Raw genomic sequence first — 14,862 nt, forward strand, 5'->3', positions numbered from 1 at the left:
TGGGAGGAGATTTTAACCTATATAACTGTCAAACAATAAAAATACAAATAAGGATCCATAATTGGCATTCATTTCATGGTAAAAGCAATACAGTAGGACAAAAGTAATCAGAGAAACAGCAGGTGCCAATACTGAAGAACTATTCCTTTTCAGTCAGTGGCCATACACTGCAGTATCAGCTCATACTCTACCAATTTATTAATGTAATTTGTGTCATGTGGCTATGTCAAGTGTGGTGAGACTTTTTGCTTTGTTTTGCGTTTTTGGTTTTTTTCAGTGTTGAAATTTATGATCCTGTTCCACCACACTTGTGTAGAACAATACAGGAACAACTGGCTTATGCAGGTGATCCAGCAGCTTATTCCCACAGAAGTGGTGGTCTGGATCACACTGTGCCTACTAGACGTTTTCCATGAGAAGGACTGAAGGGTCAACTGAAACTTTGTGAAAGACAATGCAAATCCTTAAACTAACAGCAAACTCTGGGAAAATACCCAGTCAAGCAAGCAAGCAAGCAGCCAACCAACCAAAAAAATCCTAACGACCAAAAAAATTCCCACCCAACACAATACACCAGATCAGTTCCGCGCACAGCTAGGGGGCCAAATCATGCGGCTGGCAGCCTGTCCTGCGCCTGCGGCACCCCCGCCGTGCCCCCCAAGCGCAGCGCGCTGCGGGACGCGCACGGCCGAGCGCGCCGCACCAGGAGCGCTGTGACGGACAATGCTGGCTCCCGCTGCGGCGCGCTCGGCCGGGGGCGCGCCCCGCACCGCGCTGCGCTTGGGGGGCACGGCGGGGGTGCCGCAGGCGCTGCTCCGCACAACACCCCTCTGCTGGCGCGGGGGAAGGTAATATTAAAGAGATGCGTCTGAGGAACAAAAGCGTTTCGAAAAGTACTTGAGCTTTTTCAGAGATGGGCCATCCATGAGAAGCTTGACATGCAAACAGGTAGAAGGAAAGAATTTTCTAAAATTCCAAATAAATCAAGTGAAAAGACGCGGGGGATGTGTGGGGGTGGTTAACTCCTTCCCAGTCCTTAGCCTGTACCTTAGTACCTTGGCGGGCACCTTTTGCTTTGAAATACGTAACACTGAGAAACATTCTGAAGATAATTTGTCAAAACTACACACACTAGAACAAATGGGTATCAGTTGAAGGATATCGCAAATACTGGATGCTATTCATTTAACAGCAGAGGAACAGCAGACACATTTTATTTGGGTTTTTTATTTCCCTTAGGAAAATAAATAAACAAACAAAAAACCCCACAAACAAAAACAAACAAAAAACAAACAACCCAAACAAAACCAGCAAACAAGAAACTGATTAAGAGGGCATACTGGAAGGGTAATTTGCTCAGCTCAGACATACTGACAGCCTCCAAATTTACTGGAAGCATTCACAAACAAGACTGGGATGTACCTATGCATAACACTGTGCAAGTATCTTCTTAATGCACAATGGCAACCAAAAAGCACTCACAAGATATCCCATTGCTTAATGTGGGAGGCTTACTAATTATGAAAGTCCTATGATGTTGCTATACACAATCTTCTGTTTTACTGCCATGTGAGTATCAAGTTCAGATACCATTTGGAACCCGTCAAAACATCACAGGAAACCTGTCTTAGGCAGAAGAGACAGAGGAGAGTGACAGTAAATATCTTCAGGCATATGGAAGGAAGAAATTGAAAACTGGGATAGATTACTGCAAAGAATGTTACAGACATGATAAAACATAGTGGTAGTTCCCAAATTTTTACTGTATTATTAGTAAGAAGACCAAAGACACAAGGTGTTTTATACCGTCTTTTCTCCCTCTGTCAGTCTCACTTTTAATTTCCCATGGCAGTAAGCAACATTAAAACTTTTCACAAGCAATGGGTTGGTATGAGCCATGCAGTGCAGACTGCTTGGATAGAGGAATATGATACTAGTGCTATAGGGAGGCTTATCAGGAAGTATCTGTCCAGGATTGGGTAACAGTATGGATAGTATCTATGGATAATAATTACCTGTATGTGCAGTGAAGATTTCTGTCATTTACTGATAGTTGTTATTAGGATAAAATATTTATAAAGGATGTTTCACATTTCAAAACAAATGCCAACCATTATGGAATTGAGGTCTGGAAAGAAATTTCCTCATAGGTTTATTATCATGTAATTGTCCATAATGGGGTTCTTCTGACTTCCACTTAGTCATGAAGCAAATGAGTAAAACAGTGTATAATAGCTATCTGCTGATGCCATATTCAGGGCTAGATGGCTCAGCCATTAAAAATCTGAAGACATCTATTCTGTAAATATTTGAAATCCAGTTATATCAATAGAAGTGGTACATAAAGATTACAGTTATAGTCAGTGGGGTGTCTTCTCTCATTAAAAATGCAAAATTAAGTGACAGTTCTGCATTTAACATTTTCTGTATGCCTTCTATACTGAGCATATAAAACAGTTAAGAAAGTTTAGTCTAACTTCTTCCATTGCAGACTATTGCAGTTGTTATTAGAACAGTGTGCCTTCAGTTTTGGAGAGGATGTTGATTCTGTTTACCTAAAGGTTGGAAAGTCATTGACCTATTCCTAACAGTTCCTAACATTTTTCAAGAAGTGATTCCTGGAGATTGCTGTGGATTTGGACACAATGTACAAAACATCCAGCAAGTATTTCTTGTGAGCTTTACCATGCACTCACCTTTACTCTTTTGGACTCTGTCATTTAGAAGAAAACTTAAGTATTTATCTGGAAAAATCTGATAATTCTTTTCTTGAAGTAACCTCCTCTCTTTTTTGTTACTTGTTGTCTCTGTAATTCAGTGTTGGCACTTTAGAGATCTTAATTGCATGTAATATTAATGCATCTGGGACCAGAACACAATACAGGTGAATACATAGATACATTTATATCTTACATACAGGTTTTAAAAGAGAGAATATACTTTGAATGAAATATAATCTATTCTTAATAGCTGGAACTATCCAATTTTGACTAAAATTCATTGAATGGAATAAAGAAAAAAGATTCCAAGTTGAATCAATCAGTTTTATACATTATATATAGCAGTACAACATAGATCCATGTGGAAATCATGCATTTTTTTAAGCAACGATTCTGTTCATGCTCTAAAAAATTGACTGAACGTATTATTTTCCTGATTGTTTTATTCTTTTATGTTTATTCTTAATTCCCTCATTGTCTTACTCTTTATGGCAGACCTTACTTAAATTATTTTGTCAGTACATATGGAAGCTTTTAAGAAAGAGCATATGAATTTCAAAACAGATGTCAGCAGGTGCTGGTGAGGTACCAGACATGGAGCTAGAGGACAGAAAGTGATGTGCTTTTCTACCCATTACCTAGGCTTGTACCAGATTCACAGCCGATTTGGCAACATTCCTAGATAGAAGTAGCTTGAAATGGAGGTGGCCAAGGGAAGCGCAGGTGTGGGAATTCTGTGAGGAGTTTATGAATTCACAAAAACGAGAAGGTGCATCAGTGCATTCTACTCGATTGTATGCCATCACTCTGGGGGCTACCGAGAGCTAGGTGGGGAAAGCTTTCCAGGGACTGGGCCCGAGGCAGGGGCTGGGGCGAACAGAACTCACCGCAGCCGAGTATCGGCCACACCGGTGGCGTTCCGTGGGGTGTCCCAGCGCGTTCGTGCGGAACGCACGGCTTTGCCTTCCTAGCAGGGAGTCAGGGCGCTAAACCTTCCGGGTGCCTGACCGTCTGAGTATGTCTTCCCATTCCGGCTAAAGGTGGAAAAGGCATTTTCGTCTCCTTATTCCTTCCTTCCTTCCTTTCAGCCGGCCACATTTTCCGCCAGACCCTGCCAACCCAACTCATCTCTCCTAGAATGGGAACCGAATAAAAATGTGTGCCCACGACTAAAAAATAAAGAAGCGAAAGCAAACGCGGCGTTAGGGAAGGCGCTGCCCGGCAGGACAAACTGGAGCAGGCACAGTTCCTCGCAGCCATTTGGCGTGAGAATCGCTTCAGTCTCTCCCCGCACCTCCTCCTCGGCTCTGGTCCGCCGCCGCAGGGCGGGCGGGGCGGCCCTGGGGGGCGGCACAGCGCGGGCGGGGGCTCGGCTGCCCCGGGCGCTCGCCCCCACCGCGCAGCGGGGCGGAGAGAGAGCGGGAGCGGCGGCGGGAGACGGGCCGCCATATTCCTGCCGCACCACGCCCGCGGAGCCCAACCATTTAAAAGCCGGTCGAGCTCGACCCCTGCTAGTGCACTCGCTTCCCTTTCCGCTGTTCTGTCGGCAACGCGGGCAGGGCCGAGCCGAGCGGAGCCGAGCAGCGGCAGCTCCCTGACAGTGAGCTCCGCTTTCCCTCACCACCACCTACCTCCCCCCTCCCCCCCCCACCCCCCGCTTGGAAGGGCGAGCCGCCGAGGCAGCGGGAAGGAGGAGCGGCCGTGGGGAAGCTCTTCCTGCCGGGCAGCGGCGGTCTCGCCCACCCCGCAGGAGCCGGGCTCCCGCTCCGGGGGCGGGGAGCGGCGGGGAGATGTGTGCGTGTGCGGGGCGGGGGAGGGATTAGTGGGCATTAGCGGTTCCGCGGCGGGTGGGGTGGTCGCGTCGGAGGGCGGCGGGGGTGTCGGCGGCCGCCAGGGACACTTCGGGGACCGCGCAGGCTGCGGGCGGCGGCGAGAGAAGGGGAGCAGCGGGGCGAGGGGCGGCTCGGCTGGGTAGCGCTGCTGCTGCTGCCGCGGTGCATGTTTCCATGTTGCTCGGTGCATGATTTAGAGGAGAGGAGGAGTTGGCAGCGGCAGGGAGCGGGGATCCGCGCCGCCAGCGGCCCTGCCTTTCTTCTTGCCCCTCTGTGGCATCGAGGCTGCTCTGCCTGCACGCCTGCCCTGCGGCGGCCCCCGGGCTCTCGGAGAGCGCCTGTGCCCCCCGGGGCCGGAGCGGCGGCGGGGTGCGAGTGTGCGTGCGGGTTTAGGGGGGGTGGGGGCTGTGTCTGAACCAGTTAGGAAGAATGACTCTGGAGTCCATCATGGCGTGCTGCCTGAGCGAGGAAGCCAAGGAAGCCCGGCGGATCAACGACGAGATCGAGCGGCAGCTGCGTCGGGACAAGCGGGACGCCCGCCGCGAGCTGAAGCTGCTGCTGCTGGGTGAGTGCGGGGCTTCCTCTGCTCGCCTCGGGCCGCTCGCCTGGGGCCGCCCGCTTCGGGCCGCCGCCGGTGCGCACGCCCCAGGTGCCGCCGGGCTGCAGCCCGGGCATCGCCGCCGGCGTGGTCTTTGCCGGGGCGCAGGCACCCGGCGGCGGGGATGGGGCGGCAGCGACAATGCCCGCGGTGCCTCTGGGCGCTCGTCGCCTCCGCCGCGGGTAGCCGCAGGCCGAGCCCCCGCCGCGGGGAACGGGGCGTGTGTGCCCGCCCGCGGGCATCGTCGGCGGGTGGGTTTGGTGTGGAACGGGAAGCGGCCTTCCAAAATGGAGAGGGAACGGAGGCTGGTGAGTGAGGGGGCTGCGGGACGAGGGGCAAATGTCGATGTGTGTGGGACAGCGACGGTAGCGAAGTGGATTAAGGAAGGGATTCGCAGGGGGAGTCACTGTGCAGGTCGGTGGTGGCGGGTGTGATATCTGCATTGTTCCGTGAGCTTCGGCAAGGCCGTTAGCTCACCGGTTGCATTTTTTACTGTCGTTTTTATTTAATGAGGTACAGTGGGATAAGGGGCTTGTGCGCAGCTTGTGCACCCGTCTCTGTAAAGGAAAGGGAACGGCAAAGGCCCAGATGCACATGCCAAGCTGAGGGGTAACCTGAAGTGTGCACGATCCTTAATACCGTTGGAATACACCCATTGGTCAGGAAATAAAATCAACTACGTCTATAATTTCTTTTTAATTATAACGGAGGTTTCTATTTTAGAGCTGCAAGTATGCAGAGGCGGCATCTACCTAATAGAAATTTGACTTATGTTAAAATAAGGCTTTCGAATTAAAATATGCCTGCCCGTGTCCAATGTGATGCACTATGTCGCTTAGCTCCCTGGTAATAGTTCCTGCCTGGACTCATAGGCCTTTAAGTATTTTTGCACTACTGTCTGGTGTGTGGAGGAGTGAGTATGTTCCAAATGGATGTGGGATGTTTACAGGGAAGATTTTTTTTTTTTCTTGGGCCGCGTATATAGAAGTAGTGATTTATACTGGGGAAGTAAGCTGCCTCTTCAGTGAGATAAGGCAAGTTGAAAGGAAAAGTTTGAATACATTTTAGTGCTTCTATGTGAATATGCAATTGCGTGAAGGTTATCTTCTGGATACAGAGAAGGTTGGGGTCTCTTAACTGGTCTGGGGGAGAAGTAGTGGACATGGATGCAGCACTCACAGTAATAATGTTCTGTCGGATTTTGGCCTGATTTTGGTTTATGGCAGTGTATGGTGTGACTTTCAAGATTCACAAAGAAGATAAAATAGATTGCCCTCACTTAATATTATGGATGTCTAAGTATGATTAATGATAGACAGTCGCTTCAGGAGAGGCAGTTCATACATTTGATGTGTTACTCGGTCCAGATTTTTTTTCTGTATATTATTGATTTCTCTTACAGTAGTGCTGGAGGCTTCTCCCAGATTTTCAGAAACATAAGAAATTCACTGAATGAGACTGATATCTATTACCTAGAGAAGAAATTCAGAGATTCACTTCTGCAGTTAGGAATGCAGAACTTGAGCTGCTTTGCAAGGTTCTCCCACCACTAACATGAAGTATTGGGGTAGTTGGTGGTAGACTGGAGTCCAGTTATGACATTGTTTTGGACCAGATAATGTGTGGTGATTTGCAGAAGAACAGGGAAGAAGCCAACCCATGGAATGAATTTGGGAAAACTTACTGAGTTTCTGTATACTGAGCTCCTGTATATAGGATTTCTGTGTTCATCATCAATGCCAGCTAAGCGTTCCAACAGGCTTGTGAAAGTGGAGGCATGATGTACTAGAGATCTAGAAGGGTGAGCTTTTGGCTGCATGTACTTAACAGCACATCTATATATCGGAGTAATAAAACCAGTACAGAAATTGTTACTGTGCACACATTTTTAGTCGTGTGTTTTGTCAGCCTCTGTCATATGTTTGGCTGAAACTGTATGTGCACATTTGGATTAACACTTAATGATCTTGTTGTGTGAAATGCAGTGTGTGGTGAACAGCTCTTGGTGTCTTGGTTTGCACAGAAGTTTCAATTTCTAAAGGAAATTTCATAAGAGGATTTATTTTAAGTACCTTAGAGCACCTTTTTTTTTTGTCTCTTTCATTGCTTCCCCAACATAAGCAATTGCTCAGCTACCAAGTTTGTTGTCTGTATGGGCCATTCTCATGGTTATGAGACAGAAAAAAACATTTTCACATGAAAATAAATTCATTAAAAATGATGAGGCTGGTAGCATGAAAGCCATCTGAACATGCTTAAAATAATCTGATTTTGTTTTTAGTACTGAATAGATGTTTACTGTCCCATTTCATCTCTTTCCCTTCATTTTTAGGAGGAAAATCACTAGTGCTCTTTAGTTTTATGTAAGCATAAGCAAACATGTTTAGCTTTTTACTTTTTTTTTCTCTTTTTGGAAGTGCCAGTTTCTCAGTCCTACTCTCTTAAGTATTGTGGGTCTGAAAAACCTAGGTGAATTAAGGGTTTTTAAATATGGGACTAAGGAATACCCTTTGACTTGTAAAGAGCATACTAGTGCAGTTTAAGCTGAGCCTGGTTAAGTGGCTGTGCATGTTCTTCAGAGTAGTTGCAAGTGCAAAGTGAAAGGTATTATCGACCTTTGAAGGCGCAAACAAGTGTATCTGTGCGAGGTTGTTTCATTATTACACGTGCTTAAAAATTAAGTGTACACACATAAAAATGCAAGCTTTTTTTAAAGAAAATACATTTTCTTTATGTAGCAAACATAAAGAAAAAATTAATCTTTTTTGTTCAGAGGAAAAGGTTTTTTCCCTCCTTAACTCATGAAAGACACAATGCCTTCTTGGAAGCTCAGGTTCCTCGTAATTGTCTCTGACACACACACACACACACACACACACTGCTTTTAATGTGCTCATGATATCTTTTTTACTTTCCATGAAATCAAAGAGTTCAAAATCTGAAGTAATTCAAAATCTGAAGTAATTTGTGCAAAACTTTTACTGTGTGCTAAGATTATTTTTGGTATTAGTTTAAAAATAAACACTCTTTGATTAAACATTTAAATTTCAAACATTAAACTTTTAAGTACTCTTTTGTACATCATTAGTTGAATTTTTATTTTTTTTTAACATGTTAGAACAGGACAAAGTGTTTCTTTTTTTACAATTGTAATTGTGGAAAGACAGAATCCATAAATATGCACTGAAGGGTACTGCATACTAGTAGTTTCAGCTAGCACAACTTGACTGTAGTGTTTTGAGACACTTGGGAACAAATACAGCCTTCCACTGAATTTGGTTTACATCTGTATTTTTCAAACTCTTCTGGATGTCATTACTGCTGAACACTTTGTAAAACCCTGTGATTGTTCTCCAGAGCTTACAGTTGTTAATATCCATCCATTGTTTGCTGTTAGCTGTAAAAACACATTGTTTTTATAATTAGGGGAGAAAACAAAGAGGTGTTCTAACGTTTCATATCACTTATGCCACTGTGCTCTGCATGCTTTTATTTTAAGCATTTATGTACATACTTATATTTAAGTAGTATGAGCTATATAATTAGGTATATAAGTTTTTTTTAATACTTCCACGTATAATTTTTTCCTGCCATCCATGTACATTTTCCAGGCAGCATTTGAGCCTGCATGACAGGTTGTAGCCATAAACCATCAGTCCTGGACATAGTCTGCCTGTAGACTCTATACATCAATATTGTATACTATTTTCTTGCTGAGAAATGCCTTGAGTATCTAAGAAAATAATGTGCAAAGAGTTTGCTAGCTATGCCTATGTGTCTGTAAGCCCTGGCCAGATTAGGTACAGGAGATGTGTGTGACAGGGCTATTTTTTTGCAGCATATTGGTTGGTATTGTGTCATGTGCCAAGCATGTTTTTTTAAGAGTTAAGTGTTTCTTATGTTGAAGATAGTGAATGTGTCAGTGAAGAGACTTGCTTTGATTCAAGTGTCTTTCTATTCTCAGTGCTGTAGCACAGAAAGTAAATGGACGATAAGCCATTTGAATTGGCATGAACAGCAGTCAATCTTACGCCAAAAGACGCTTTTGAACATAAGATGAATAATATATGTATTATTTTTTAAACTCGTGTCAACAGAATTAGATGTTGAACATGCAGAACTTGGTATAGTAACAGAGGCAGACTTTGTGTAGATAGATTGAAGAGGAAATGGGTCCATTAAGCCAACAATGGCAGACTCTTGTTTCATATAACTTCAGCTGGAGAAACAAGCTTCCTCATTTTTCTTTTAACTTGTATTTTTATCAATCTGCCCTACTCACACTGAATTCTTTCAAACAGTTTTAGCTAATTAAGACAGTACATATTTACTACTGTAAAATGAGCAAATAATTAACTTGCATCTTAATACATACAGACACTAGATAGGTAAATATCTCTTATTTAACAGAAGCTGTTTCTAAGGAAATATAATTTCATTCTGTATGTATTAACACCTTGATGTATTCTCATATACACAAATATGTCCATATATATGAACATCTCTTTTTGTGGAGTAGGAAAACACAAATCATCATTTGGATATGCATGATAGCCTGAAGTACGTATCTTTAGAAAATATTTAGGAACATTTAAGGATACCTGTGTGCAGCCATTAAAAAGGCTGCTCTTTTGTTTTTACTACTTGATAAGGGGTCTACACCCACCAAAGTTCATAAGAACTAGCGGAGGGTCTGAGCAGTTAAAGAAATCAGACTAATTTAGCTTTATTTACATGTAAAAGAGCCAAGTGATCCCTAATTTATATGTTACACTGACAAACAATGTTGAATAAATGTAGAATGAAAAATATATGCTGAGCAGAGAAATCTTGGGAGAATGGGCATTTGTGTGTGTTTGCTGCAAAATGAAGAAATAATAATTATTCTTCTCTAGTTGCTTCAAATTAATTTTGTTGTTGTATGGTGGTAACAACAATTTCGTAGGGGAAAGTACTACCTTGCAGTCTCTGCAGAACTAATCACAGAGAGGTGTGAAATAAAGTGAGGTAGATGTCCGAGTAATGGTGATGAGCTTTGTTGCAGCAGTAGAATGCTTTAAGAAAAATATTTTTTTCTACCAGCTTCCTTAACCTGAATGGTAGAAGACTGAAGAAAATATGTTCTTGTACACAAATGCAATGGTGTTCTTGTACACAAATGCAACTGTGTGTGAACAGTTGTTCCTGATGAAATTATGGAATTTTTTACAGTTATTTACTGTAATTATCAAACCTGGCAAGAACAAAGAGCAGGAAAGCAGGAGAAAATAAAGGAGGAATTAGCATATAGGAAACACTAGGAAGCCATACACAGGGTGTTGGCCAAAAAGAAGGAAGCATGCCACAGGTTTTACATATCATTAACTCTGTGCGAAGACATTAGCTGTATTAAAACTGGAAGAGAGAAGTCCAAGAGATACCAAAGTTTTAGAAGTTAGAAGTTTTGAAAGCTACTGGGAGAGTTCTAGGAATAGCAAAAATGTTTATTCAGGCTAAACTAAAGTTTAAATCTGAAATGTTCTGAAAGCACATTGTTCCCTCAGTAAGTAGTGCTGATACTGAGACAAAACTGAAGTGTGATTGTCTACAGATTTTTGTCCTCTGTAAGCTTTCAAAGGACAAATGGCATGGAATAATGAAACTACCTAATTTGTATACTCTACTTACTGTTTATCAGTAATGCAGAGTTTTATCCCAGAACCCTGATGCAGATACAGTTGCCAACAGAAAAGTAATGCTGTTCATTTCATTCTGGTGTTTGAGAAGGTGGTGTGGCTATTCCAGAAACAAAAAGAAACTCCACCCAGCAATATTTCTCCTTTGTCAATCTGTTAAAGCATCTGACAAACTACTTTAATGAACTGTATGATTTAGGTGAGCTGCACTGTGTTGGTTCAGCTCATCTCCCTGTGGAAAGCAGATAGTGTGCAATACATGTATTGCTTGAATAAGCAACAAAACATTAGAAAATTCATGAAAGTGAAAGCAACTAGTGATTCAGTAAATTGAGAAGACCATATCATTGTTGTATCAGCAGAGCTGAGTCGGTTTGCCTCTGAGTACATGGATAAGATTTCTACCCAAGGCCCTGTTCTTACTGATAATCTGACTTTCATTTTGTATGTAGGAGAATGCCATTCTGGTCCTTGTTGAAGTACTTTGGTACTCAGTCCCAGCTGTCCAAAGGCTCTTGAAAGAAGATTTGTTTTCCCCAAGGGAAATTGTGGAAAGGGCAGTTGAAATTTGAAATACATTATATTTCTCCCATCTACCCCCAGTCTTCTCTTCTCTAAAGAGCTGAGTGCAGTTAGATCCTTAAGTCTTCTGAAGTTTACAGAAAAATACAGGTCAAATTTTGGCAAATGTGGATCAGAATAGTGTTTGCCCAGATAGGGTTAGCCACCTTTAAGTTAAATCTATTCCATAAGGTTCCCGTTCTGTAGGAACTTGGTGTATCTGGATGTGAAACAAAGTTAGCCTGTTAGAGATTCTTTGAGAAAACAGGAATTAAGGTAGAAATTACTCATTTAATTCTATAAAGACATGAAATCAGCCTAAAGAGATCCTGTTCTTGATGATATATAAAATCTAAGGTATAATACAGCGAATGTATTTTAGGTACACATTGAAGTTTTCCTTTAGGAAAAAATAATTATAATAGTATTTATTCTTATGGCACAGAATATACAATACTGTCTAGTTTTGTTAGTATGTCTGTCACTGTACCTGAGCTATATGCTCACTAGACACTTGCATGAGCTTCTTGGTCCTTGGATAATTCATTGCTGTAATGATAATCTTTGTCAATAATCCTTACACGGAATGAGAATACTTCTGTGAGTTAAGGGGACTTGCTTTTATTTCCTTGTTCTATAAACCCACCACAGGAGAGTTTTTAACTCCTATGTCCTTAAAGTTCATTATCTTGCTTACATTAGAGAATGTTGAAAAAGAATGCTGAAACGTATTCCAGCCCACATTTATGAGTGAACAGTGTCATCCAGAAAGTCAAACAGAAGGCTTCTGAGATAGCTGCTAATTCAGAAGGGCAGAAAAATGCAAAACACACAGAAGTTGGAAAAGATGCCATCATTCTTCATGTTTTTGGGAACTCATCAGGCTTGGGAAACTGATGATCACATATGGAATTTATATTTTGCTCTGATAATGAATTTGAAAAGCGCTGTAAATGCCTTTAATTCTCATAGACCAGAGTAGCAAAAGCAATTGAAATTAAATGCTGAAAAAGAAAGTCATCATTTAGATATCTTGAGTAGATTCTTACACAACTGTCCGGGTATTTGGAGGTTCTGATGCTTGTGTTTTTGGAGTGTGCTCTCTAGATGGTGTTGAAATTAAATATTTATGTTGATAGTAAAACGTTTCAAAGATAGTTTGCAAAAAGGAACACTAAAAACAAACAAAAAACCAACCCAGAGTACTCCTTTGTAAAATTTGTTTTAACTCAGTTAATCTTTTGGGAAGGAAAATAATGATTCTTACAATACTTATCACTTGTATTTATGTTTGATTGTTTTTAAAAAGAAAGTAATAGTAGCCTGGAGACAGAGACGCTGTGTAGTTGTCCTGGGGAGAAGAGGCCAAAGAATAAAGGACATATCCTTATACCTATATTTTAATAACTCTGGTAAATTCTCTTTTCCTTCTTTTAGTTTCTTGTTTTTGTATTAATAGAACCTGATGCTTGGAAGTGTTTTCAGACACAGCAACAATACTTGGGCCGCTTGAATCTCTCATGTCCTGTGACTGCTTATTTTCTTGTGGGGTGATTATGGTGTATGTACCTGGTCATCTTTAACAGTGATGGGATTAGTAGTTAATCCCAGAATACAGGCCACCAAGTCACTCTCTTTTAATAATGGGCCAAGTCAGTCAGAGACTGACTTGGCTCATTATTAAAAGATTTAGAGATTAAAATCTTTTTATCTCATTACCATTCCCCCAGTCCAGTAAGTTGTCTAAGTGTTTTTTTGTGGAAGATTTGATCTGGGAAGTTATAGGTATTACCTGTCATGGCAAAAGGATTTAGTAAAAAATTCTGTGACAAACACTTGAGAAGCTTTTTTTAATCCCCCCAAGTAGGGGAAGCCTCTTCGGCAATGTTAAGACAAAACTCAGGCTGGTCTTTATATCATGGAACAGATAGTCTTTAAACATCTGTTGAAACATAGGGAAGATACGGAGGTATTCATTCAAGAGTCAGCCAGTAAGGCCTCATGAAGGACTAACTGCCTGATCTTGTGGCCTTCTATGGTGGAGTAACTGTATCAGTGGACAAAGGAAGAGGTAAGGATACCATCTTTCTAGGCTTCTGTAGGGCCTTTGATATCGTGTCCCCTCCCAAAATTCTTACTGGTAAATTGGGGTGAAGGAAGTTGGATGGATAGATTCTTTCATGAATAAAGAAATGACTTGATGGCTGCATTGAAGGAGTTATGGTCAATGGTTTAATATCTAAGTGGAAACAGTAATGAGTGGTGTCCCTCAAGGAATCATACTGTTTAATACCTTCATTATGATAAAAGCAGTGGGAAGTTGCAGCCTCAGCACATTTCCAGGTGACACCAGTCTGAGAGATATAGCTGGTACCTTTGTTGGAAGGTAAGTTGGAACCTCAACAAGGTTCACCAGGGCCAAGTCCAAGGTCCTGGGTGTGTTGCCTGTGGGTTAGGACAACCCCTGACATCACTACAGTGTGGGGCATGAAAGGATTGAGAGCCATGTGCAGGAAGACTTAGAGGTACAGGTGAATGAAAAATTTGACTTGAGACAGCAATGCACACTTGAAACCTGGAGAGCCAGGCCTGCATCAGAAGTCTGGCTGGGTGGACAAGGGAGGTGATTCTTGTATGGTGGGACCTGGAAAACTGCATCCATCTCTATGGTAATCAGCACAAGAGGGACACACGTCCAGAGTGAAAAGAGCTCAGAAAAGAGCCACAAAAATTATCAGAGAGCTGAAGCACCTCTTACGAAGAGAGTCTGAGATAGTGTGGGTTTTTCAGTCAGCAGAAAAGAAGGTGGCTGCGAGACCTTGGAACAGCCTTTCAGTATACCAGATGTGTATATAAGAAAGCTGTAGAAAGAACTTTTTACCTGGGTCTGTCAGAAGATAAGTGATGGTTTTGAACTGAAAGTGACTAGATTGAGACTGGACTCGGAAGAAAGCTTTTACAGGGAGGCAGGTGAGACACTGGAACAGGCTGCTCAGGGAAGGATGTGAATGATTTCCTTGGAAGTGTACAAGGCAAGGCTAGAGGGGTCTTTGAGCAGTCTGGTGAGGTGGGTGGTGTAGATGATTTTTAAAGGTACCTCGCAGCCCAAACTGCTCTGTGATGCTATGATTAGACTGCTTGGTAATAAGTGATTTCCTGAAGTTTAAGCTGTTGTACATCTTCCTAACTTGATAACTGTAAGTGCTTTATGCATGTATTTCTTTTTCCCCCTATGAAAGTGCAAAATGCACCTAAACATGCTTCTGTTTTTCTTGGTAAAGAGAGAGTATTGAAAAGAAATAACATGAGATTTTTTTTTCTGTACTGTGTTCAGTTTCTTTTTGGTCTATGTTTATCTCAGCACTGAATTGGTAAATAAATTAAAGGAGATAATAAACATTTAGTCTGAGCGATGCAAAGATAGATTTCATTTAGGTCTCTTCTGGTTTAGTAGCTTATTTAATAGAAAAGCAGAA

The 14,862-nt window shown here is 42.3% G+C and overlaps 1 protein-coding gene across 2 annotated transcripts in view; it reads left to right on the plus strand.

Annotated features, from left to right (window-relative positions):
- Window positions 1–4,134: 4,134 nt before the first annotated feature.
- The window catches only part of LOC111940710 (guanine nucleotide-binding protein G(q) subunit alpha), a 113,353-nt gene continuing 102,625 nt past the window's right edge, over window positions 4,135–14,862 (plus strand). Inside the window, exons 1-2 of one of the 2 annotated variants that reach the window (XM_086869119.1) lie at window positions 4,135–4,477; window positions 4,912–5,117. In XM_086869119.1, the coding sequence (XP_086725245.1) occupies window positions 4,982–5,117 (136 nt within the window). In that variant the 5' untranslated portion in view covers window positions 4,135–4,477; window positions 4,912–4,981. Of the gene's footprint in view, window positions 4,478–4,911; window positions 5,459–14,862 lie in introns of those variants that run through there. The other variant, XM_086869118.1, reaches the window with a different exon arrangement.

This window comes from Cyanistes caeruleus, chromosome Z, assembly GCF_971803275.1.
Source record: "Cyanistes caeruleus chromosome Z, bCyaCae1.hap1.1, whole genome shotgun sequence".
Lineage (NCBI taxonomy): Eukaryota > Metazoa > Chordata > Aves > Passeriformes > Paridae > Cyanistes > Cyanistes caeruleus.